Raw genomic sequence first — 23,680 nt, 5'->3', positions numbered from 1 at the left:
TTCCCCACGGGCTGTGCAGCTTTGGGGCACAGACGCCTCCCCGGCCGCACGTTCCGGGCTCGCAAACGGGCAGCAGAAACCTCGGCTGCGACAGATGGAGAGGACGAGCTGCTCCCAGCACAGCCCGGCAGGTTAATGGGGAGCTGTGGAAGAGATTAGAGCTTGCAGAGCTGGGGTCACCGCCTGCCCCCTGCACCGGGAGCTGCTGTGGGTGGAGGGAGCCGACACCATCAGCTGCTCCGGCTACTCACAGTGCCTGCCCGCAATTAATTTAGGTTCATTAACTCCCTTCTGGGCTCAGCTATATTATCTCGTTCCTATTCAAAGCCCACCCTGTGGCCTTTGCAGCACCAGCTCTGGCAGGGAAGGACCAGAATAGCAGTCAGACCGTTCTGTTTTAAATGCAAAACACCCGTCTGCCATTTCCAGGAGCAACAGGGATGTGGCCAGAGCCAAGTGACCAGCGGGAGTTTGGCATTTCAGTCTTCCCTCCCCACTCACTATTATTCAGCCCCCATGGGGTCCAGAGGGCTTTTTTGGATGCCCAGCATTGCATCTGGCGGGTTACTTTTGCTCTTTTGTGGCTGGGCAATTTTAGGACATAAAAGCGTGTTTGCAGACGGTGCGAGCTACAACCGCTACGAGCTCCGTTAAATTAAAACCAGGTGATGTTCACGCTGGTGACTCGTTTCTGCTGAATCTCACGTGTCCGTCCCAAAGCACAGAGGTGTTCAGACATCAGCAGCTGTGCGGATGCGCATTCTCCTCCTGCTTGAGATCAAAAACCAGCTCCCACCCTCCCAAAATGTTCCTTTAACGTGACTCCGTTCCCCGTCCGCTTGGTGTTGCTGGATTCGTGTGCACATTTAGACAGGACTAGAAGTCTGGAGCGAAGCTTTATGCTCCCCCCTTCCTTTCGCTCTTGGCTCCGGGATTTCGGTGCCACCTTCAAGAACACCCCGAGCTGCCACCGTCCCCACCGGCACCTCCTTGGGGACCATTTCCCGCGGCTCAGCGAGAGAGAAAGGCTCAGCGTTCAGAGTTTATATCACTCTTTATATCACCGTTAAGAGTAGCAGGTATTGATGTACAATGCATCTGTCATCGTATTGTGCTTCCTATGAAAATGTGTGTACATAGTACAGATACCAGAGAGAATTCAACACTTTATACACTTGAAGGCATTCAGAGATCAGTAACAGAAAGAAAGAATGGCACAAGAACAAGGCCTAAATGCTTCTAGATGGGTATCTACACTGGTATGATGCATATATAGAGATATATATATATATATGTACACATATATATATAGTCATATATATTATATATAAGAAATATAAAATGCGGATGACATAATAGAAACAAACGCAAAAGTGTATGCGTCAACAGGTGAGCGTCAAGGTGAAATCCCAGCCCCATCTTTAAAAGCTTGAATGGGAAAGAGAAAGGAAGAAAATAAATAAATGAAAAGCAATGAAACATTAGGAGAAATCCATAAGAAAATTTATGGATGTGGCCGACCCGTTATCTTTGGGTGATCGCTGGATACAAAGGACTGACCCCCAGTTCCTAATTTTGGTCAGGAAGCAAATAATAATAACAATAATAATAATAATGACAATCATCAAACCAAAACCGCCGTTTGGAAATAATAATTACTAAAAAGACTTATTGCAAAAGCTCTTAAAGATAAGTAGCACTTCGGCCCTGCGAGGGATCTGGCTTGACGTGTGGGGCCTGGGGGGCTGGGGCCGGGGGGGCCAATTTCCACCGACCCCAGAGCGAAATGTTGCGGCGCTTGCGGGCCCGGGGGGCAGAGACGGGGCCGGTGCCGGACCCCGCGTGCCGGGGAGGGGACGGTGACAGGGGGAGCAGCGGCCGTCCCAGGGCAGGAGCCAGCGGGTGGTTCCTGGGGGCAGCTGCTGGTTCAGTGGGGGGTTCAGTGTGGGGGGGAACCTACGGCCCCGTGGACCAGAGCACCCTGTGCCATGGGGGGGTCCCTCAACCTCCCAACCCTTACGGGGCTGGGGCTCCTGTGGCGAAGCGGAGCCGCGGGGCTGTCCCTCGTGGTGCCCCTGGCTGAGCTGGGCTGGTGGCTGCAGCCAAATTAGGGGCCCGGAGCTTTCCTTCCGCCTTTCTCCCCGAGAATGGCTGTTTTTGGGGGCCGCACGGGGAACCCCAGGTTCCCTGGGGACAGAGGGGCTGCGGAGCGGGGCTGGTGCTGGCCAGGAGCCCAGGAGAGGGGCAGGTAGACCGACCATCGCCCAACCCGATGCGGGTGCCCAGGTGGGGGGTCTTCAATGCCACCCCCGGCTGGGTCCCCGTGGGGCTCCCAGCGAGCTCGGGGGGCAGGGTGCCGAGGAAGACGTTTTGGAGAGGTGGAGGTGCTCCATCCTCGTGCGCGTGGAATGGCCGGGAATGCCATGGGCCATGGGCCACCACGGTGCCGAGGGACAGCGAGGCTCCCCTGGGACCACCCAGGGACATGCCACAGGGCTCCTCGGCGAACCAGGGTCCCAGCAAGCGCCGGCCAAGGCTTTGGAGCAGGATAGGCATGGAGACAATGGACAGACAGACGGACAGGGCTGTGGATGGAGACTCTGCGGCCGAATGGCTGCTTCTTCTTGGCTTCTGGGTTTCTAGTTAAAAAGGCCGAGGGGAGCCAAGGGGGGGACAGGGCAGGCCCGTGCCCCAGCCCGCTGTGCGTGTCACTCCCTGCGCCGCAGGGACGGCCGGGCCGGAGCGTCCTCGAGTCTCTGAAGTCGCGGGGCAGGCGCCGAGCAGCTGCCGCGGGGGCCACGCGCCGGGTTCGAGTGTGAACCGACCCGGCCCGGCCGCCTGCCCCGCAATCCGAGGCCGTCGCTCTTGTCCGTGTCCCACCGTGGCGAGGAGCAATGTCCCCTGGATGTGTCTCTCCGCTGGCGCTGGCAGGGAGAAGGGCAGCTCTCCGGAGGGCTTTGGTAGCTCAGGTTGTACATCCAGACGTCGGTTAGCAGGTGAAGTCCTCAAAGGTGCCCCGGGCCGGGTGGTGAGGTAGGATGTTGGCTGCGTACGTCATGCCTGCCGGGTGGCCCCGTATGCTTTCGCAGGGGTTCTGCGGGGCAGAAGGTGGACGGGGTGCTGGGGGCATCGGTTCCACCCAGACCCCGGCAGGGACCGAGTCCTGGCTCCCCACAGCATCCCTGTCCGGTGCCTCCGCTCCTCTCCCAGACGGTCCCCAAAACGGTGACCCCCACCCCACGGCACATCTGTGGCAGCGTCTGGGCTGCGTGGGGGGACCAGCAGCTCCTGTGACGTGCCTGGCACTTACGTGGCGTTTTACGTCGTCCATGCTCAGCGCGACGCCCTTGTCCGTGTTGTTCCTCTTGTGGTTCTTGTGGCACTTGCCCCGCCGGCACAGCCGGTGCTTTATCACCTGCCAGAGCCAGATTCCAGCTCCGTGGGGGCTCATGGGCTCTGCCCCACGTCCCACGCAAGCGTTTCGGTGCTCCAGGACAACCTGGGCCCTCTGAGCAGAGACACTCACCTCGTAGGCGTAGTCAAACAGCTCCAGTACTGTGAGGATACTGGCCCCGATGAACAGCCCCATCTGCCCCCCAATGTCGCCTGCAGAGGAGAGGGAAGTGGGGGTCAGGTCTGGCGTCTGGTGGCAGAGGGAGCAGAGAACGGGCAGAACTCGTCACCGCCGTGACCAGCCCCTGAGATGCACGGCTCTCGGGATCAGGGACACGGTGCACGGGGACAACATGAGACCAATTTGTTGGAGATGCCAACCAGGTGCTGCCATGCGGTCCCCAGCACAGCCACCAACACTCACCCAGCAAGCCAGCCACCTCGTACGCCTTCTTCTGCTCGATCGTCTCGTAGTTCAGGGCTTCGAAGAAGATATCCAGCACCAGGATGTTCTCCCTGTGCAGGACATGAGCGGGGTCAGGCTGAGGTTTGGGAAGGAGCGACAACATGCTGCCCCGTCCCCGCGGTCGCAGCGCATTACCCGATGTACTGCTCCGACTTGTTGTACTTCTTGGCCAGGTACTTGGCGGAGGCTTTGCTGGGGATCTTCACCATGGAGAGCTCTTTGGCGTAGCGGGTGACGTTGCAGGGCATCTCGCAGACGCAGTACTCGTTGTCCTTCTCCACCAGGAAATCTGTGCAGGGAGAGAAGGAGATGGAGAGATGGACAAACCCAACACCCACTGCTCGGTCTCCCGGGGCCGGGCAGCCTCACCTAAGGCGGGATCCGCGCACTCCTTGTACTGCTCCGGGGTGCAATAAGGGGCATCCCCTGCGGGAGAGACAAAGCGGGTGTTCCCGGAGGGCTGGCGCTGGTGGGCTGAGCGTGGGGGGAACGGGAGCCGGCGGCGCGCAGGGCTCACCGGGCATGTGCACCATGCGGCAGTTGCAGTTCTCCACCAGGTAGCGCGTCTCGCAGTCGATGCGGCAGGCGGTGATGCTGTAGGTGTCGTAAAACTCCGAGTCGCCCGCCGTGGCCTTGCAGTCACCCCAGGGAGGCGGCAGGTAGATGAGCTGTGAGAAGCCAGGAGTGAGGAGAGCAGCCCCCCGACACCCTCGCTGCGTCGGTCCCCAGGGCTGGGTCCCCCTCTCTATCCCACATGGGGTGGGGAGCATGGGGAGGAGGATCCGTGTCCCATGGCAGGTCTGGCCCACAGCCCGGAGAGGGAGGGAACCCCCAGCCTCCCCTCAGCCCCTACCCGCTGCTCCTGGCAGGACACGAAGGTCTGGAAGCCGGGGGCCACCCCAAAGCCCAGCTGGTCGATGAGCGGCGGCTCGTCCTGGCTGTGGATCTGCACCTTGATCCCGGCTTCGAACGAGGTCTCGTCTGCAGCACAGGGAAGCGGGGTGAGCACGGGGCTGTACCCAGCCCTGCTGCGAGGGGGACCCAAACCTCTCCTGTCTCCCACCCTTCCCCTGGTGAATTCATTCCCGTGTTCGACCACCCATCTATCCATCCATCTATCCGTCCATCCATCCATCCATCCATTTGCTACCTTGTGTCCGTGTCCCCTCTGACTCTCCCGCTCCAGCACCCGGGGAGAGTGGCAGGGAAAGCATTTGCCTCTATTTATAAACAAGTGGTGGCTGCCTGTCTAAACTGATGGGGAGTTGCCATGGCGAAGAGCAAAGACAAGGAGGAAAAAGGGAAGAAAAGGAGCCAAAGTGATGAGAAATGGAAGGAGGGAAGAGGAGAGAGCCTGAGGGACATGGACCCGTGGGGTGGGGAGGTGGGAAGGGGCTGGGGAGCACCCAGGAGCCGGTGACCAAGGGGATTGCGGGACAGCTGCTGGGGCGCTGTTTTACCTGTTTCCCCCCACACTGGCAGGTATTCATCCTGCTGAATGTCCAGCATGATCTCCAGGCCGTTACCAGTGCCCCCCTTCATGGTGATGAGCCGGGGCTTCCCGTCCTGCCCCGCGTTGAAGGTGTAGCACTTGCCGTAGCGCGTGAAGACCTGCGGAGAGGACATGGGGCTGAAGCTGGGACCCTCTGCCAGCACCAAACTGCTGCCAGGACCATGGCACGGAGCAGGGACGGCACCGTCACCTCCAGACACAGCCATCCCCCGCCTGGGGGATAATCCGACCCTGGCTGGTGCCCTATGCAGCGTCTCTTGCTGTTGAAACTGCATGTTCTCGCCCTGGTAGAGGAGGAGACGTCCCCCACCAAGGCGATGGGCACAGGAACGGTGCTGACTCAGAGATACTTTGCACCTAAACCCCACAGACCCCATGGCAGCCCCAACCTCCCAAGACAGCGCTCAGCCCCACACCAGCGCCTGCCTCAAGCCCTTCCCAGCCCTGCAGAGGATGGGGGCGGTCAGGATCCTGAACCCCTGGCCCTCCTCGGCCATTCCAGCCAACACCTCCAGCAGCCGGCACGTCTCCAGGCCACTGAGCCGCTGCCAGACCGTCTGCCGAGTGTTTGGTGCCCCACGGGCGGTGGTGACACCAGGATGGGGGTGCTGGCCACCTCCTCAAACACAACCCTGGGGCTGCTCTCTCTCCGTGTCCTGCAGCCGGTGCCGTCCCCATCTCCAGCAAGACACCCAGGCGCCAGTGGATGAGGGTGAAATATCAGCCTGTGGCTGAGCAAACTGTCAAGGACAGCATCGCCCACTGTGCTGGATCCAGCACGGCGCACCCGGAGCTGCTCCCGCTGCCCGGCCATCCCGGGGCTACTCACCGCCGCAAAGTCGCCGGGGCCGCAGCGCTCGCCCCGGTAGCTGCAGCTCAGCAGCATGTCCTCCAGCTGGTGGCAAGTGCGGTTAAAAAACCCATACAAATTTAGGGGCTCGTCCTCGTCCCCAGGGCCGGGCTGGGCTGGGGAAAAGCCCAGCTCCATCCCGGGCTCGTAGTCGACCAGGGGAGCGAGGTAGAGCAGGTCCTCGTGGCTGAGCTGCGAGACCCGCACGCGATTGATGTTGCAGAAGGTGATGGCGGGGAAGGTCATCTCGGGGCTCTCCTCCTCGCTGAGCAGCGTGACGTGGTGGTACTCCAGGTAGTAGACGATGCGGTCGGCCACCTGGTAGAGGAAGACGGAGAGGGAGAGGAGGAAGGCCACTGCCCAGAGCGCCTGCCGGGCGCCCAGGCTGCCCTCCACGAAGATGTGGCTCAGCCCGTGCAGGGTGCAGCTGCTGGCAAAGGCCACAAAGTCTGTGGCTGCTGCCCTTGTGTCTTCTTCCTCTTCTTCATCCTCCTCGTGCCCATACAGGAACTCATCCGCTCTGTCCTCTCCCCTCCCAGTGGTATCGGTGTCTCTTGGTCCTTCCTCGCTGGAGAAGGAGATGGTGCAGAATATCTGGAGGGGCATTGTCCAGCGTGGGGGTCCCGGCTCTGGTGTGGGGGTCCCAGCTCTGGTGTGCAGGTCCTGGCTCCAGTGTGGGGGTCCTGACCCCCTCCCTGCCACAGCCTGGGGGTCTGCGATGGTGGGTCTGTGCGTTCAGGTGTGGGGAAAAGGGGTTGAGGGAGAGCAGGGAAGGAGCAAGGGGCAAGTTCAGGGAGGAGGAATGGAGAAGGGAAAAGGAGCGAGAGACAAGCGGGAGCGAGGAGCAGAGGGATGCTCAGCGGGACGGCGAGAGGAGGGTATTTCAGGAGCAGGAGGAGAGGAGGAGCGAGGGGCGGTTCTGCGGGCTCCCCAGGTCCCCTGGGACCGGCCGGCTGTGGCTGCAGGATGGAGCAGAGACACACCGGCTCCAGAGGCACCAACATTCCGGGAGCTCCCGGTGCTGCCTGAGGACCCAAGGGGCCACCAGCTCCGGCAAACACAATTTGCACAAGTGTGTGCAAAAGTGTGTGCAGAGCCCCCGGCGTGCTGCCCACCCGCATCCTCCATCCTCGCTGCAGGCCTGCACGGCCCTGGCAGCCCGACCGGCTGCTCCGGCCAGGCGCTCCCTGCCGGGCTCCGGGCTGTTGCCGCAGCCGCCATATGCCGGGTTTGCCAGGCTCAACGCGCTCATCGGGACAGCTGGAGCCGGAGGTTTACCCAAAACGCCCGTGACGCCGTCCTGCTGCAGCGCCCAGCTGGGTCGTGCCGGGGGGGTGGAAGGATGCTGTGGTGTTCCCAAGCTCTCGTCGCTCTCCTCCAGCCCTGGTGGCACCCGTCCCCGCAGGCTCGTCTTCCTTCACCGCGGGGCAGCAGTGTGTGCGGGGACACCCGCTGAAGGCGATGTCCCACCCTGAGCGGTGTCATGTCCTGAGTGGTGCCGTGTCTCGAGTGGCGCCACGTCCTGAGTGGCGCCAGCTCCATCCTCCTCCAAACCAGAGCTGTTTTCGGCAGGATTTGGACGCTGCCATGGTTCATGTGATGACTTCTCAGGGTGTGTCATCTCACGCTCTGGATTCCCAAGGGAGCCAGGCAGCTGTGACTTCCTCAGGGACGGTGTCCAGGACTCATGCCGAGCGGCTGGGGGTCCCGGGGAGGCAGCGCTGGTGCTGGGCGGTGGGACGGAGCTGGTGGCCGGACTGGCTGCTGGAGCAAAGGCTTCTCCTCCTGCAGCCCTGCAGCCCTGCAGCAGCACGGCCCCTGTTGCGGTTTGCTGTTTTCCTGCGCTCAGCACTTTGTAAAAGCATCCGATGTGACCACAGAACAATCTCCAGCCCCATCCTGGCACCACAGCCGCCATCGGCGGCCCAAGGGGAAGGGGAGCATCTAAATACGGCAGTGCCTCGATGTGCAGGAGCTGGGGGGGGGTTTGCTGATGCCCGGGTGTGATGATGCCCGGGTGCCTCCTTCCCCAGTCCCCAGGCACATCCTGACTCATGGATATGGGCACCACCAAACCAGGCAGAGAAATGCAACCCAGAAACCTGCACAAATCTGATCTGATACTGGCACAAAATTATTTGATCTTCCCAAGCAAGTGATGTCAGTGTAACGGGCAGGGTGTGTGCTGGGGATCCCTGCCAGGGCAGTCTCAGCCAGGACACTGAGAGGTTATGACCAATGATGTGACAGCCGGCTGTCCCTCAGGGTTCCCTTCTGGGGCTCCTAAAGCTCAATATTCCCAATGTGGCCCTTGTGTAAGAGGGACGGTGGCAGTTGCCACAAGGCTGCGGACATAGTCAGCACTGGGGAGAAAAGGCGGGTGACCTTGGGGACGAGCGCCAGAGCCATGGGATGAAATTTCATAAAGCCGAGAGCAAGGTCGTGCCAGAGAGTCTGAGCTGGAAACTCATCTTGGAAAATGGGGCCAGGAAGGAAGGTTGGGGAGATGGGAACCCCCATGTCATGAAGAAGATGGTGTCATGAAGGGAGGGGGTTGTCCCCTCTGCTCCGTTCTGTGAGACCCCCCGGGCACCGCGTCCAGCTCTGGGGTCCTGAGCACAGGACAGACCTGGACCTGTTGGAAAGGGGCCAGAGGAGCCGCAGAAATGATGTGAGGCTGGAGCAGCTCTGCTGGGAGGAACGGCTGAGAGAGTTGGGGTGTTCAGCTGGGGAAGAGAAGCTCCGGGGAGACCTTAGTGCGGCCTTTCAGTGCTTAAAAGGGGCCTGAAGAAAGATGGGGACAGACTTTTGAGCAGGGCCTGTTGAGATAGGACAAGATGTGACAGTTTTAAACTCCAGGAGGGAGATTCAGGCTGGATAAAAGGCAATTGTTGTCCCTGAGGGTGGTGAGAGCCTGGCCCAGGTTGGCCAGAGAGGTGGTAGATGAACCATCCCTGGAGACATCCCAGGCCAGGCTGGACGGGGCTCTGAGCAACCTGAGCTGCTGAAGATGTCCCTGCTCATGGCATAAGGTGACATTTGAAGGTCCCTTTAACCCAAACCCTTCTGTGACTCTATGATCCTATGACCAGGTCACATCCCAGCCCTTTGCCTTTGATAGAAACTGCAGCTGCACTGTGGGCAGTGCTGGGCTGTAAAGGCATCAGGGCTCCAGCTGGGAGGGGGTTTTGGGATATCGTGGTGGCTCAGCCCTGGGGGAACAAGCTGGGAGCAAACTGGGATGATCACACACAGACTGGTGCTGGAGGTCGCTGCTTTTGGCAGGAGCAAGCAGGTTGGTGCTGGCTGGGGTTGGGTGGGATTCCTGGCATTCCCCAGCTCTGGGGCTGGGAGTTTCTGTGCAATGTCTGTAGGAGGGAGAGGAGAAGAAAAATGGAAGAGAAGCCTGAAGGGGCTTGTTTAGCTGCCCAGGGAGTCCCTGATGGTGTGAGCGAGGGGCTGAGCGGCTCCCACAGCGGGGGGAGGTTTAATGTGTCTTCTCGGGAGCGATTGCAGCAGGGAGAGGGAGATGCTGTAATGAAAACACTCCATCATCAGCTGGGGCCATTAACCTGCCTTGTTCAGCTTAAGCAGTTTGTGGAGCGTGTTGGAGCCGGTTCCCAGCAGCGGGAGGACCAATGCGGCCCCGGCTCTGGTTACCACCACCTGTCCCCAAGCTGACACCGGAGCCGGGGTGAAGGTGACTGGGGACAGCCGCAGCCAGGAGCACGGTGGCACTGGCACTCGGGAGCATGTCCTGACTCCCCAGCTGGGGACAAGCCATGGCCGTGTCCCCACGTTGCGGGCAGGGGGGTGCTGTCCTGGTTTGTGCAAGTTTTGGAGATGCTGGAGGAGTCCTTGGGCTCGTTCCAGCTCCTCCCTCACCAGGAGTTATTTTTACCCTCTCTCAGGTAAAGCTTTGGTGGGGGAGAGGGACGGGGGATGCTATAATTAGCCGTGACATCAGCCCCCGTGGCGGCACGTGTTGGGATGATGCCACTGCACCCCGACCCACCGCTTAGGACCAGGGATGCTCCATGGCCCCCAGTGCTGCAGCCAGGGATGCGGGATGGTGGAAGGAGCCTGTTTTTTCCTGGCTCCGGAATAGCGTTTGGCCGCTGTCCCGCGGCGGTTCGGCCCCGCTCGCTGCTCTGCAGCTCATCACGGGCCTGGGAAAGGAGGTTCCCCGGAGCGGGGGAGTGTGGAGGGGGGGAAGCGGGAGGGGGATTTGACGGCAGCAACAGCACATTTCACAGCCTGTCACGCTTTAATGGCAGAGGAGATCAAAGCCGGGATGGAGTTATTCATAGAGATAAACCAATCCCCGAGGAGGCGAGGAGAAAACAACATTGCAAGCTCTGTTATCCCAGCCCAGCCCCGGGGAGGCTGTCACAGAAGGAGCCCCGGGAGCTGGACCCGCTTGGTTTTGTCACTGGGCGCTGCCGAGCCACCTCTATCACCCCTGGGGTGCCCGGAGCAACTGGTGGGGAGGGATGAGATGGGTGCGACTGGGAGCAGGATTTGGGGGATGGATGTTTGGGTACCACGCAGCGGGTGCATTGCATCAAAGGGAAGAAAAATGAGGTTTGCGATGTGCCGTGGCCCGTGAGGGTGCTGTGCGGCTCCTGGAGCTGCCCTGGGCAGGATGAGCCACTCTGGGACAGCTCTGCAGTGCAAGTCGCTCCCCACCCTGGTGAGGGGCAGAGCCGGGGCAGCCGAGCGAGGTGGGATTGCCCCGGTGCCGGGATGGCTGCCGGGACTAATCCTGCTGCCCCTTATCAGATGCTGCCACCTTGCCTCCGCTCGCTCCACCGGCCAAGCCAGCCACAGCTTGTGTTATCCAGCCCTTTATCCCCCAGATTAGACGCTTCACAGTGGATTAGCATGTCACATTCTAATGCAGAAAAACTGATGATTAAAAAGGAGTTTTTTCCTCTGTATTATTCCCCACCTCCGCCTCCTCTCCACCCCGGCCCCGCAGGCCTGGGTAGCTCAGCCCCGGCCATGGGGACCAGCGATGCTGCGGCGCTGGGTGATGCGGGAACCCCATCCCAGTTCACACGGGAAGCCGAATGACCCTTTTTGGGACAGTGCAGGCCTGGTGTGCTCCATCCAGGCTGCTTTTGGTGGCAGGGTTCAGGATAGAGAGGTCCCTGGGGCATCCCGTCCCCCTTATCGGCTGCAGCCCCGGCATCTGCAGCGTGGGACTTTAATAAAAAGCACGTTATGGCGAGTAATGCACTAAGTGGACTTCATTACGGGCCTGTGGCCTCCCTGCTTCCCCTTGTTCCATATGATTTCGTATCAGCCGAGCCTTATCTCCTCTCCAAACGCTTCCATTTAAACTCCATTAATCTTTCAAAGCTTCCCTGGGCCAGCGCTGCCCAGCCAGGTGCTGCGCTTGCTGCTCTGGGTGCAGGGGCCACCCGCAGCCCCGCTGGTTTGGGGTCTCTGGGGGGCTCAGCTGGGACCCCCTGCACCCCCCGGCCATTGAGCGTGTACCTGCAGCCGAGCCTGTTCGTGCATCCGCTTCCATGGCTCCCACAGCCGCCTTCTCCTTCTTGCTGGGGATCTATTAGCACTCTTATAGTTGGAACAGTTTGTAATGCATAGAGCTTTCCGGGTGATTTACCTGTCTCCGTGTCCCCTCGTGCCATGGAGGGGTCGCTGGGACCACTGGGGGATGCTGCCGAGGGGCAGCCGGGATTATTCTGTGCCAACACTTATCCCGATGCCTTTCCATGTTTCCTGCCGATCACAAATTACCCATAAGCAGGTTGCAATTTTTTCCGACATCCTTCACAATTGCTTAGATGGTTTGTGCAAGCGGATTCAAGCTGACGGTTTTATTGGTGGCGGGGGGGGGAAGAAAATGGTATTCCTATCTGGTTTTCTTGCTGCCTTCGCTTGCTCCGGCTCTGCACGCATCACGGTTTTCAAATCTAATCTAATCCAAGCAGGGTGGTTACGCGGCCCCAGCGTGTTGCTGCTCTGGATGGGTCTCCCCGTCACTTTATCAGGCTTTGGTGCTGCTGGAGAGGAAGGAGAAGGGGCTTAAAACCCCCAATAAACCGGAGGGTGAGAGGGAAGCTCCTGCCTCATCCCATGCTCTGTCTGTCCTTGTGGTAAAAGCCTGGATGTAAACGCACCAAATGCTTCATGCAGCCAAAAAAAGGCCTCAAAAACATAAAGAAAAGGTTATAATATCCAAGTGTCGGGGCCTGTATAAATAAATAAGATGGTGAGAAGCTTCGTGAGTCACGGTTGTTTCGGGAATCGCGGTGATGCTGCGCGGAGAGCCCCGGCTCCAGCCAGGGTCTCTGCGGGCGATGAAACAAATGCCAGATAAATTAAAACTGAGGCAAAAGGCCTCGAGACAGTTAATTTCCCGGATCTCCCTGTGGCCATCTCTGCCTCCTGTGCAGCTTCACAACCTCGGGGGCCTGGCCCCTCCGCTCTGGCTGCTCCCTGTTTGACACGGGGGGCAGAGACGCAAAATGGCACCAGGAGGTTTCCTGGGTGGATTCTTCCCAATACCTGTGGTTGGAGAAGGCGCCGTGTGCCCGGCTGGGGCTTGGATAAATGCTACAGGGACATTAAAGAAGATGGATTTGGAAAATTCCCATATGCTGGTGGTGGTTGGGGGCTGGTGTTGGCAGAGCATGGGCCCAGGGTACCCAGCTGGGACATCCTTCCCTCCATCGCAGCCGGAGAGCGCTCAAAAGCCTCCTCATCTCTTCCAGCAGCCACAGATGCCATTAAACCATATTAATGATAATTAATAATTCATTTGTTAATGATTCTTTATGTGCAAAGGCATCGCAAGAGGAGCAGGAATGGCCTGAGGTGCATCTGAGCTGCTGTGAGTTCTTGGCACGACACCTCTGGGTGTGCAAAGCGCTCTGGGTGTGCGTGACACCTCTGGGTATGCAAAATGCTCCAGATGTGCAAAGTGCTCCAGGTATGCACGGTGCGTCTGTGTGTGCAAAGTGCTCTGGGTGTGCATGACACCTCCGGGTGTGCAAATGCTCCAGGTGTGCAAAGCGCTCCGGGTATGCACAGTGCATCTGCGTGTGCAAAGCGCTCTGGGTGTGCGTGACACCTCCGGGTGTGCAAAGTGCTCCGGGTATGCACAGTGCATCTGCGTGTGCAAAGTGCTCTGGGTGTGTGTGACACCTCCGGGTGTGCAGAGCGCTCCGGGTATGCACAGTGCATCTGCGTGTGCAAAGTGCTCTGGGTGTGTGTGACACCTCCGGGTGTGCAGAGCGCTCCGGGTATGCACAGTGCATCTGCGTGTGCAAAGTGCTCTGGGTGTGCACGACACCTCCAGGTTTGCAAATGCTCCAGGTGTGCAAAGTGCTCTGGGTATGCAGGACACTTCTGGGTGTGCGAAGTGCTCCGGGTGTGCACGGTGTGTCCAGGTGTGCGCAGCTGGGCGTGAGCTGCCGTGCACCGTGGCTCTGCGCATGCTGCTGGGGTTGGACATCCCCCCTGGGCCAGGCCGAGGACTAAATGACCCCTGGGGGCACCTGGTGTCACTCGTGCGTGTCCTTCTCTCTCCTTTCCTAATCGCCTGCTCGGGCGGGAGCGATGTTGCTCAGAGCTTCGAGGTTCCAGGCGCTAAACGATTTACCTGCTCCGTTGCAGAGCTGCTAATGAAGCGGCTGCGAGGCAGAGGCACGCGTTGGCCTCCCGCTGTGCCCGGTGCCGATGTCCTCAGCCCACTTGTTCCTGACCTGTTTCTGCTCCAGCCTGGCCGAGATGGTGGCGGGTCTGGTGGTGTTGCTCCCGCGCAGGAACGGTCGCTGCGTCGCTGTCCTGCTGCAAAGTGAGCGTGAAATGCATCCGCCTTCAAATGAGAGTTGCTGTTGCTGTATTGGTGTCAGCGTGGGGTGAGCAGAGCCACAAGCAGCTGAGGGATCCCCAATGCTCCTGCCCGCGCCCCGCGGGCGGCCGCGGATGGAAAAGCTGGATGAGGCTGGGGAAAGGACGCAGCTGCGGAGCAACGCTCGCTGGCGTCTCTGCTCCGCACCTGAGGGCTAAACGCCTCACGGCTGCTTTCTGCATCATTTGCTTTGAGCAAAACACCGTGATACTTGACAGGCTCTGAGCTGTTGATGGAGTCAGTGTAATCCCAGCCTGCCGTGTTTCCCAGGAGAGCCAAGTCCCCACCAGCAAACGGCTGTGGTCCCATCAGCGACTGCTCCTCTGCTCCATCACCTCCAATTATTTTGCACCAGGCAGCCCACGTCCCACTGGGTTTGCTTCGTTTGTCTGGAAAATGATGCAGCCTTTGGGGTCAAACGATGCTGCTCTTTGACAGCAGAAAGAGGCCGATACGGAGGGTGGGCCCGGCCAGGAGTTTGCGGATGATACAGGTGGCGATGGGCCCTGGGGAGAAGGGCTGGGATGCTGGAGGTGGATCGCTGCTCAGAAATAACGGATATACGCGAGCAGTTTCAAACACTTATAAGTTATTTAGGAACCCATGTGCCACTTTAAAAAGTGATTTACATAAATCACTTGAATGTCTTACAGAATTTGTAAATGCGCCGGCTCTGCCAGGCACTGCGGTGGGAGCTGCCACGGCTCCATGTGCCATGCGGACCGGCCCCAAACAAGGACGACACTTTTTGGGGCCAGCAGCCGGCCCTGCTGCCCACACCTGGTCCCCAAGTTGTTTTTCCAGAGCCAGCTGGGCCCATGCGGTTTGTTTATTAAGTGCCTAAAGCTCCAGGAAATATCTGGGTATCAGTAATTCCCGCGCCCGGTCTCTCCAGCTGTGTTGGAGATGCTTTTCACTCCGGCTCTATGATTATCCACTAACGCTGCACGGCGGGGGAGCTCTGCTCGCTGCGGGGCTGCCAGGCTTGTGACGGCCATGGGGGGGACGCCTGGGGACCCCCACGGGTGCTGGGGTCCCTGGGGGTTGTGGTAGAGCAGGGAGACCCGGAGCATCCCATGGTTGAGAACCCTGAGAGCAGCAGCATGAGGGTGTCCCATTGCACCCTCCCTCTGAGCTGCCATGGGTGCTGGAGGACACCCTGGTACCCACCAACAGGGCAGGTGTGAATGGCACAAGGGTTGTTTTTAAGGGGGGAATCTGGGGAGGACAGGAGTTGAGCCCAAATGCAACCAGCTGGAGTGAGGTGGGCTGGGGGCTGAGCAGGGAGCTTGGGGTGCAGAGAGGATTTGGGGGTACAGGGAAGTTCACATTGGGGTTTAGCGGGGTACAGTGAGCACAGTGGGGTGCAGAGAGGCACAGTAGGACCTAGGGGGATTCAGTGGGGTTCCCCAAGGTGCAGTGGTGTTCAGGGGGCAGTGGAGAGGCTCAGTGGGGTGCAATGGGGTGATGTGGGGCACAGCGAGATGCTGCTGGATCCATCCATCCATGATGATGTGAGGCTGGAGCAGCTCTGCTGGGAGGAACGGCTGAGAGAGTTGGGGTGTTCAGCTGGGGAAGAGAAGCTCCGGGGAGACCTTAGTGCGGCCTTTCAGTGCTTAAAAGGGGCCTGAAGAAAGATGGGGACAGACTTTTGAGCAGGGCCTGTTGGGATAGGACAAGGGGTGATGGTTTTAAACTTCAGGAGGGAGATTCAGGCTGGATAAAAGGCAATTGTTGTCCCTGAGGGTGGTGAGAGCCTGGCCCAGGTTGGCCAGAGAGGTGGTAGATGAACCATCCCTGGAGACATCCCAGGCCAGGCTGGACGGGGCTCTGAGCACCCTGAGCTGCTGAATATGTCCCTGCTCATGGCAGGGGGGGCACTGGGAGGGCTGGGGAGGTCCCTCCAAACCCAAGCTATTCTGTGATTCTACAGTTCTATGACCTCCATCCCAGCAGCTCCTGCATTGCTCCAGGGGTGAGGAGGACTGTGGCCGTGGTTTGCTGGGGTCACTCCAGACCATTCCTGTTCCCTCCCTTGCTCTTTCTCTGCGTACTCGGTATTTCCAGGGCAGAGGCTGCAGAATCCAATGCAAAAGTCAGCAGCATGATCTCCATGTCAAACTCAATTCTCCCCAGTGCCAGCTCAGCCCCGGAGCCTCATGGAAATGGTCCAGAGGTCTTAATCCTCTGTGGTTTATCGAGAATGTCCCGTGCGCGCTGCCCCAGGGCTCCCAGCTCAGTGACGAGAGCTGGGGACGCGACTCTCCCCGGGGACAGGCTGGCGGGGTGTGTGAATGAAAAACTGCAAAGGGATGTTGCACGGTGCCAGACACGGCTTCTCGCATCACCCCCGGCTGCACCGTCCCCCAAAAAGAGCTGCCACAAGCACACGGCACCGTCCCAAGCTTTAGTGCTGGTTTTACATGGTGCAGCCCCAGCTTCTGTCCCATGGGCCATACTGGGGTGTGGAGGGGAAGCTTCTCCTCTGGTTTCTCCTTTTTCCCTGGGATGGAAAGAAAATTAATGGGGTGTAGAGGCCAGAGGCAAGATTCCTGGGCTTTTCCCCGGCTGGGCGAGGAGCGGATGTGTGGGGAGCGAGTGGGGCTGCGGGGGGAGAGGAGACGCAAGCTGGGAGCTGGCGGGGCCGTGTGTTCCCGCAGAGAAGCGAGGGCTCGAACTTATAAATAATGAAGTAGCAAAGCGTGAAACATCGATCTCCGCTGCTAATAAGCACATCGAGGAGCACGGTCCCGAAACGGAGGTGACAGGGAGGGTGATTCCCCCTGTCATGCAAAGGGGAGCTGGGCGGCTGCCCCCTGCCCATCCCATTCATGTTGCTGTGGGGATGAGGCTCTGGGGACAGCCCTGGTGACAGGGACATCCTCATCTGTGTCGCTCAGGGCTGGAAAGGCCGTGCCTCGACGGGGGTCAGGACTTGCCCCTCAGTCTGGTGTTTTTTCCTCTGGGCTTTAAGGCTGTGCCAGGATTTAGGAGCTGGGGTGGGGAGACGGCTGCATGGCCCCGGGCATCCTTGTCCCCCACCCCACGCTGTGCATCCTCCCTGCCCTGTGCATCCTTCTCCCTGTGCATCCTCCCCCTTTGCATCCTTCTCCCTGTGCATCCTCCCCCTTTGTATCCTCCTCCCTGTCCTGTACAGGTGCAGACGGGGATTTGGTGGCTGCCAGACACCCCCTGGTGCAGGAGGGGCTGTGAGGAGCCAGGGCAGAGCAGGGCTGGGCCAGCTGCTTCCCCCTGGGTCTTCTGAGAGGGTTCAGTCCCCCATACAGGACTAGTCCAAGCCCTCCCAGCTCCACCTCTGCCCTTAGAACATCCCTGAGTGTTTAACAGACGTGGAGATGAGGTTCTTAGGGACATGGTTTAGAGGTTGGCTGGGTAGTGTCGGGTTAACGGTTGGACTCGATGATCTTAAAGGTCTTTTCTAAGCAAAAGGACTCTGTGATTCTCTGATCCTGCGCACGGCTGCTGCTGGGAGCACCCAGCCTTGCGCTGCACCGGTCGGGGGGTGGAAATGGAGGGGGACGAACAACACCAGGGACCCCCTGACGTGGCCTGGTGATGATGCGGGATGAAAGAGGAGGTGGGATGCGAGCAGGAGGCAGCTCCTGCTACCTCATTGTCACCCTGGCTATTTACATTTCGGTTACGGCAGCCCCTCATTTGCATTTGCCGCGTCTCCCCCCCGAGCCCTCATTTCTGCCGGGGACCAATAACGCGGCAGCCGCGGCGCGTCGGGCGGCAGAGCCACGGTCCTTCCCGTCGCCTCCTGCGCCGGCCAGCATCAGCATGCAGCCAGCATCGCCCGGGCGGCCGCTCGGCCCCGGCTGTCCCCATCAGCCCCGGCTGTCCCCATCAGCCCCGGCTGTCCCCATCGGCCCTGCTGTCCCCACTGGCCACCGCACTGAAGTTAAAAGGCTGCAAAGGGGACGTGCGCAGGGAGAGGACCGACAGGCATCCCTGCATGCAGGCAGCTCCCCCCAGCCTGGGGGGTCTGGGCAGCCCAAACCCCATCCCCAGCGAGGTCTCTCTCCACACACAGCATCTCTGAATCAGCAGGAAGAGAGGGGCAGCGCCGGCTGCAAAACCACCCGCTCGAGGCTGGACGATGCTTCCCAAAATGCAGAGGTGAATGTGGCCCCTGCTCCCTGGCACGCGATTGTGGGACCCCCGTGGGGGCAGCGCGGTTGGGGGACAAGGGGTCATCACTGGGTGACAGTCCCCAGCACCCACCAGGCTCGACCGGTGTCACCGGGCCCAGAGCAGCACCGAGCCCAGCACAGAGTGGTCTGAGCTGGGAGGAGGGAGCAGCAAGGCGGCGGGAATTAACCTGTCAAACAACCCCCCAAAAAGCTTCTGTGAACCCCGAGACCCCCGCAGGGCCAGGGCAAAGGGTTCCTAAACTGCTCCGTGGATCCCCCGTGTCGACGGCACCGTCCCAGCCCCACGCGCAGACCTGCCCGCACAAGGCTGTAAGGGGAACCCAAAGAGTAACAGAAATACAGCACAGAGCCAGCTTTTCCTAATCAAATCCATTAAATCACCCCAACCTGCTCGCAAGGAATAATCCAGGCAGGAATAACAAACCAGCTGTGAGGTTATTTTGCCTTTGCCGGTTGGAGGGTATGTGGAAAGCAGGGTGTTTGCACCCTGATGGATGGAGGGATGAGGATGAAGGGATTTGGAGCTGGGATGAGGGTCCCTGAGGATGTTTCGGCGCAGAAAACACAACCGTGCACTGGGAAGAGCTCAGTATCGAATCTGGATGGTGGCCACGCACAGGCTGGGACCTGCTTGCCAGCCCCAACAGAGAAGGTCCAGCTTCCCCTGGCTGCAACTTGCCTCCATTTAACAAATAAAACGCCTGACGGTTGACAACACAGAGCTGCTCTATGTAAAGAGCCCATCAAGAGAACTTAATGCAGACGATTAAAATCACCCGAATTGTGCTGGGACCTGGGCAGCAGCTCCACGGACACCCAGCTGATTCCTTGGCTTTGTCCTCGCTTGACAAGGGACGCCAGCGGGATGTCCCCAGGACAGGGACCCTGAACACCACGGAGCCGCGCGCTTCACACCGGAGCCACCTTGCAAACAGCCACCCCGGCTGCCGAATTTATTAGGCAGCACCCGAATAGCCAGCACTGTGTAATTCCCAGCTGGACGGGGGAGCGGCAGCCGCGGGGGGATAAAGGCTTTATTGTGCACTGGGTCCCTGCACCAGCGCAAGACACAACCTCTGTGGCGGGGCTTGATGCTGTGCTGTGCCACCGGGACCTGCTGTCCCCAGGGGTCCCTCGGGACCCACCGGCCACCGCCGCGGCTCTCCCTGCTTTTCCACTGCTGCCTCCTCACCACGCAGCGGTTTCCAGCGCGAGGTTTCCAGCCCGGCATGCATGACCATGCTCTGCAGAGCCCAAGTGATCCCAGGGAGCTTCACCCATGCGGGAGCACCCTGGGCAGCCGCACCAACCAGCACCTGCTCCTGGGGAGCACCCGGACCTCTAAAACCAGCAGCATCACCTGGCAACCCCTTAATAAAGCTGACACTAATCCCTTCCGAGCTGAAAGGAGTCAGGAGCAGCTACGGACAGACAAACGCCCTCCTTGCAGGGGGATTCGGGCTGTCGGGCTGGGGCTGTGGGGGCACTCACCACTTTGAAGTCTTCAGGGGCGCATTGCTCCCCGCGGAAGAAGCAGGACAGCAGCATCTCCCGGATGTCGTGACCAGCCCGGTCGTAAAACTCCAGCATGTTAAAAGGTTTGGGCTTGAAGTTTCGGAAGTTCGCCTTGTCCTGCAGGATTTCCAGCTGCTTCTCATCGGCAGTCTGGGTGTCCGGGATCTCGTATCTTAGGGGAAAGGGCAAGGAGAGGATCAGGCCTGACCATAGTGGTTGCTCCCGCTGGTGAAGGTCGCTTGGGCTTCACATGAGCTACTTCTGCCCTGACCCCGGTGCGGGCTCAGCAAAGTCCCAGGCACTGTGCACGTGGCATTTTCAGAGCTTGTCACAGCACAAAGTGGCCCAGAGGCACGTGAGAGGTGGCAGGAGGATGGGTGAGGAGGAGAAGCTGGGCAGTGGCCACGTACCAAACCCATCCCACCAGGGAGCTGCTACAACCAGGATGGGATGGGGATGGATGATGGGATGGGATGGGATGGGATGGGATGGGATGGGATGGGATGGGATGGGATGGGATGGGATGGGCGGGCAGACAAGGAGCTTCCCCACGAACCCTGTGACTGCAGGGTCCCATGGCTTGCGGGATGGCACTGATCTCTTGTCCTGGTGTGGGTGACACTCAGTGGCCTCACCTGCTGGCACCCCTGGCCTCGCTGCATGTATCAGGCACCCAGGATGCGGTGCTGGAGCTGTGTGTGCTGGATCTGCCCCACAAGCACCCCAGGGTCACCCTGGCCTCGCTGCATGTGCCGTGCACCCAGGACAGGAGCCACATATGCCAGAGCGGTCCAGCACAGCTCCAGCATGGAAGCCACATGCCCAGGAGCTAGCAGGACCTGCTGGCTTCTTGCTCTCGGCTGCCAGCGGTGCCACACAGCGGCCGCATCCAGCTGCGGAGCTGAACTAACTCAGGACCTGCTTCCTCGCGGAGAATAAGGAGATGCCGCCCACGCAGTCATGGAGTGCACGTCTCTGCTGCTCGCTGCCCTGCGTGGCGCGGGGCTGGCGGGGTGGCTGGGGCCACACGTGGTGACCTGCACATGGAGATGTCACCTAGGGCCACCTCAGAGCACCGGCACCCACCTGTTATTGAGCAGGGCGAGAAGCTCGCCGGCGTGGTACAGGTCGTTCTTGGTCACCCGGCTGAAGCGGAACTCGTTGAGGTTGCAGAAGGTGACGGCGGGGAAGGTGAGCCTGGTGGCCGCCACCTCGTCCAGCTTGGTGACGTGGGGGTAGAGGAAGTAGTACTGGATGCGGTTGGTGCAGACGAGGGCGAGCAGCGCCAGCGAGCCCAGGAAACACAGCGCCCAGACCACGCGCTTCAGCGACAGCCGCTCGTACGAGAAGATGTGCGAGAGCCCGTGCAGGGTGGAGCTGCTGGCGAAGGCCTGGATGCTCACCGGGTGCCCGCTGTCCACCTCTTCCTCGTCCACCTTCAGGTCCATCATGGTCCGCGCCGGCACCCTGGGGTGGCCACTCTGCCGAGGAAGGAGCCCATGGATGCCCGGTGCCGCGGCAGTTTTGGGGGTGCTGCTACTGCCCGGCCTGTGACACCCCTGCACGGGGTGCTGGGGACATGCCCAGCTGCCCTCGTGTGGGGCAGGTGCTTTGCCATGCCCTGCTCTTCGCCCCAAACCTACATATATATATATATATATACACACATAGATGTGTATATATATCTATATCTATATCTGTATTTATTTATTTGGGTGCAGCCTTTTGCATTTCCTCCCCTCCCACCTCATCTCTGCCCTCCCCATCCCACGGCAGGGCCAGCGTGCCGTGTCCCCCCCAGCACCCCACCATCTCCACCCCTCCCATCGTCCCCCCTCCCCGGTCCCCCCTCTGCCTCCTCCGAATGGCACCGGCGCATCCACAAATAGATGAAGGAATCGAAGATGCAAACCTGGGCTCAGGGCCGGAGCTCCGCGTCTTCTGCTCCGCGTTACCGCTGCGACGCGGGTGCCGGGGCTGGGACGAGCCTCCCTCCACCTCTCGCTGCTGGGTGGGAAGACGATGGGAGCGGGAGCCGTGCGAGCACGGAGGGTGCGAAGAGGCACTGAGCTCGGCAGGCGAATCGGAAAAGAAGAGGGTGAATAAAAATAGCCTCGGCGGTACCTTGGTGCAAGCGTGGGATGCGCCGGGGCCTCGCTCAGCGCCGTGCAGGGGGACCGAAGGCGACCATCGGCGGGGAGGAGGCAGCTGCCGGGTGCCGGGAGGAAAGAGGGGGAGAAGGGAGGCGAGCGGGAGGCTGCGTCCCTGCCAAACACATGGATACCTCCCCCTGGGGCTATCTGCGAGCTGGTGATTTCTTCAGATGCATAATCCGCATGAAGTCATTGTCTGTGCGCTGGTGGGGCCGGAGGGATGCTGCAGGCCGGTGGGCAGCGAGGAGGAGGAAGAGAAGGAGGAGGAGGAGGAGGGGGAGGAGGAGGAGGAGGAGGAGGAGGAGGAGGAGCGGGGTGCTCAGCGATTGCAGGCTGCTGGCAGGGGCTGTTGGTGCTGCTGGCGTGTGCATGTGGGTAACGTGTGTGTGCGTGTGCTGCTCCCATCCCCCCGCGCCGCCAGTGATGCTCCGGCTCCTCGCTCTGCTGGAGCCCCCAAAAACAGCCCTGACCCCGCTCTGCCTGCCACGGCCTCTGCTGCCCTTACAGGCTGCACCCATGGGTGGCCCCAGCACCAGGATGGGTGCTCGGACATGCTTGGGCTCGTCCTTTTGGGAGAACTGGAGGTGGGTGCCTTCTAGCCCTGTCTGGCCAGGACACCACGGTCGCTCGAGGTCTGTCCTGGTACAGCCCCGCTCCTCACTGCAGTGCGGTACCCAGCACGATGCTCGCCACGATGGGGACGAGACCCTGCTGGAGACGCTGGGCTCCTGCCCTGCGCAGGATGTGCTACTCCTGTCCCAGCGATTTGCTTTCTGCCACGTACAGAGTCATCAGGAAGGTGCTGTGGTCCTCAGGGTGCTGCCCAGGGCAGGGGGGATGGGGTGCTGGGTGCTCTCCTTATACTCACAGAATAGAATCAGAGAAGGGTTTGGGTTGGAGGACCTTCCCAGCTCCCCCAGTGCCACCCCTGCCATGAGCAGGGACATCTTCAGCAGCTCAGGTTGCTCAGAGCCCCGTCCAGCCTGGCCTGGGATGTCTCCAGGGATGGTTCATCTACCACCTCTCTGGCCAACCTGGGCCAGGCTCTCACCACCCTCTCCCCGCAGGGCACAGCATGAGGGTTTCCCAGCGCTGCCTGTTTCCCCCCAGCACCGCAGCATCCCCAGCCAGGCGTCACCTCCATCTGCTCCCCGTGACTGCCTAGAGAACGGGGTGTCCTCGTCACCCGATCCGCGCTGGGGACACACACCCCCCTGCAGACCTCTACCCCGCAGGCGCCTGCCTGCTGGTCCCAGTAAGGCGACTGCAGTCAAATGGAAAAGTGTGTTTCTGTGTCCTTTACAAGCGGGATGTTGGAAAGGGACAGCCAGACCCTGGGGTTGTTCCCACAAGCTGTGTCCCTGCCCTCCCAGTTTGCTGTCCCTGCCAGAGCTGGGGCTAATGGGAGCATGGGCAGGTAAGGGTGCAGCAGCATCGGGTGTTTGGACCTTGTTTCCAAATCCCATCCTGGACACAGTTGGTTTGCTCCTTTTCTAGAACGTCCTCTCCCAAACTGGGTCCTTGCCCATTCTTCACTGGAGCAGGAACCTGTGGTTTTGCTGGGGGACATCTGGGGTGAGATGGGGCCCAGGGACACCCCCGTGAGCCACTGTCCTCCCTTGGTCACCGCTGGGCACAGGGATGGCCCTGCCAGCACTTGGAAACATGGCTACAAGGCCAGGGAAGTGGCTTTAGCATCCCCAGTTGGCACCAGCTCTGCCTTTCCC

The 23,680-nt window shown here is 60.2% G+C and overlaps 1 protein-coding gene and 1 long non-coding RNA gene across 4 annotated transcripts in view; both read right to left on the bottom strand.

Annotated features, from left to right (window-relative positions):
* LOC135576689 (uncharacterized) overlaps window positions 1-23,680 on the bottom strand; it is a 191,757-nt gene that overhangs the window by 29,771 nt on the left and 138,306 nt on the right. The gene's annotated exons all lie outside the window — the stretch shown is intronic.
* ASIC1 (acid sensing ion channel subunit 1) lies at window positions 1,036-22,241 on the bottom strand. 3 transcript variants are annotated; one of them, XM_065043617.1, is made up of 13 exons: window positions 21,925-22,241; window positions 21,713-21,807; window positions 20,887-21,281; window positions 19,777-19,972; window positions 5,320-5,470; window positions 4,713-4,840; window positions 4,377-4,527; window positions 4,229-4,285; window positions 3,995-4,148; window positions 3,818-3,909; window positions 3,527-3,606; window positions 3,311-3,415; window positions 1,036-3,094 (listed from the first exon to the last, which is right to left on the bottom strand). In XM_065043617.1, the coding sequence occupies exons 3-13, from the start codon at window positions 21,249-21,251 to the stop codon at window positions 2,990-2,992; spliced, it is 1,584 nt and encodes a 527-aa protein (XP_064899689.1). In that variant the 5' UTR covers window positions 21,252-21,281; window positions 21,713-21,807; window positions 21,925-22,241; the 3' UTR covers window positions 1,036-2,989. The 3 variants fall into 3 exon arrangements, with proteins under 3 accessions (XP_064899689.1, XP_064899687.1, XP_064899686.1); XM_065043615.1 differs by having other exon boundaries at window positions 21,713-22,241; XM_065043614.1 differs by lacking the exons at window positions 19,777-19,972; window positions 20,887-21,281; window positions 21,713-21,807; window positions 21,925-22,241 and adding an exon at window positions 6,202-19,759.

The sequence above is a fragment of the Columba livia genome, chromosome 29 (genome assembly GCF_036013475.1).
Source record: "Columba livia isolate bColLiv1 breed racing homer chromosome 29, bColLiv1.pat.W.v2, whole genome shotgun sequence".
NCBI classification, from domain to species: Eukaryota; Metazoa; Chordata; class Aves; order Columbiformes; family Columbidae; genus Columba; species Columba livia.
This window is presented reverse-complemented; position numbering and strand designations above follow the sequence as displayed.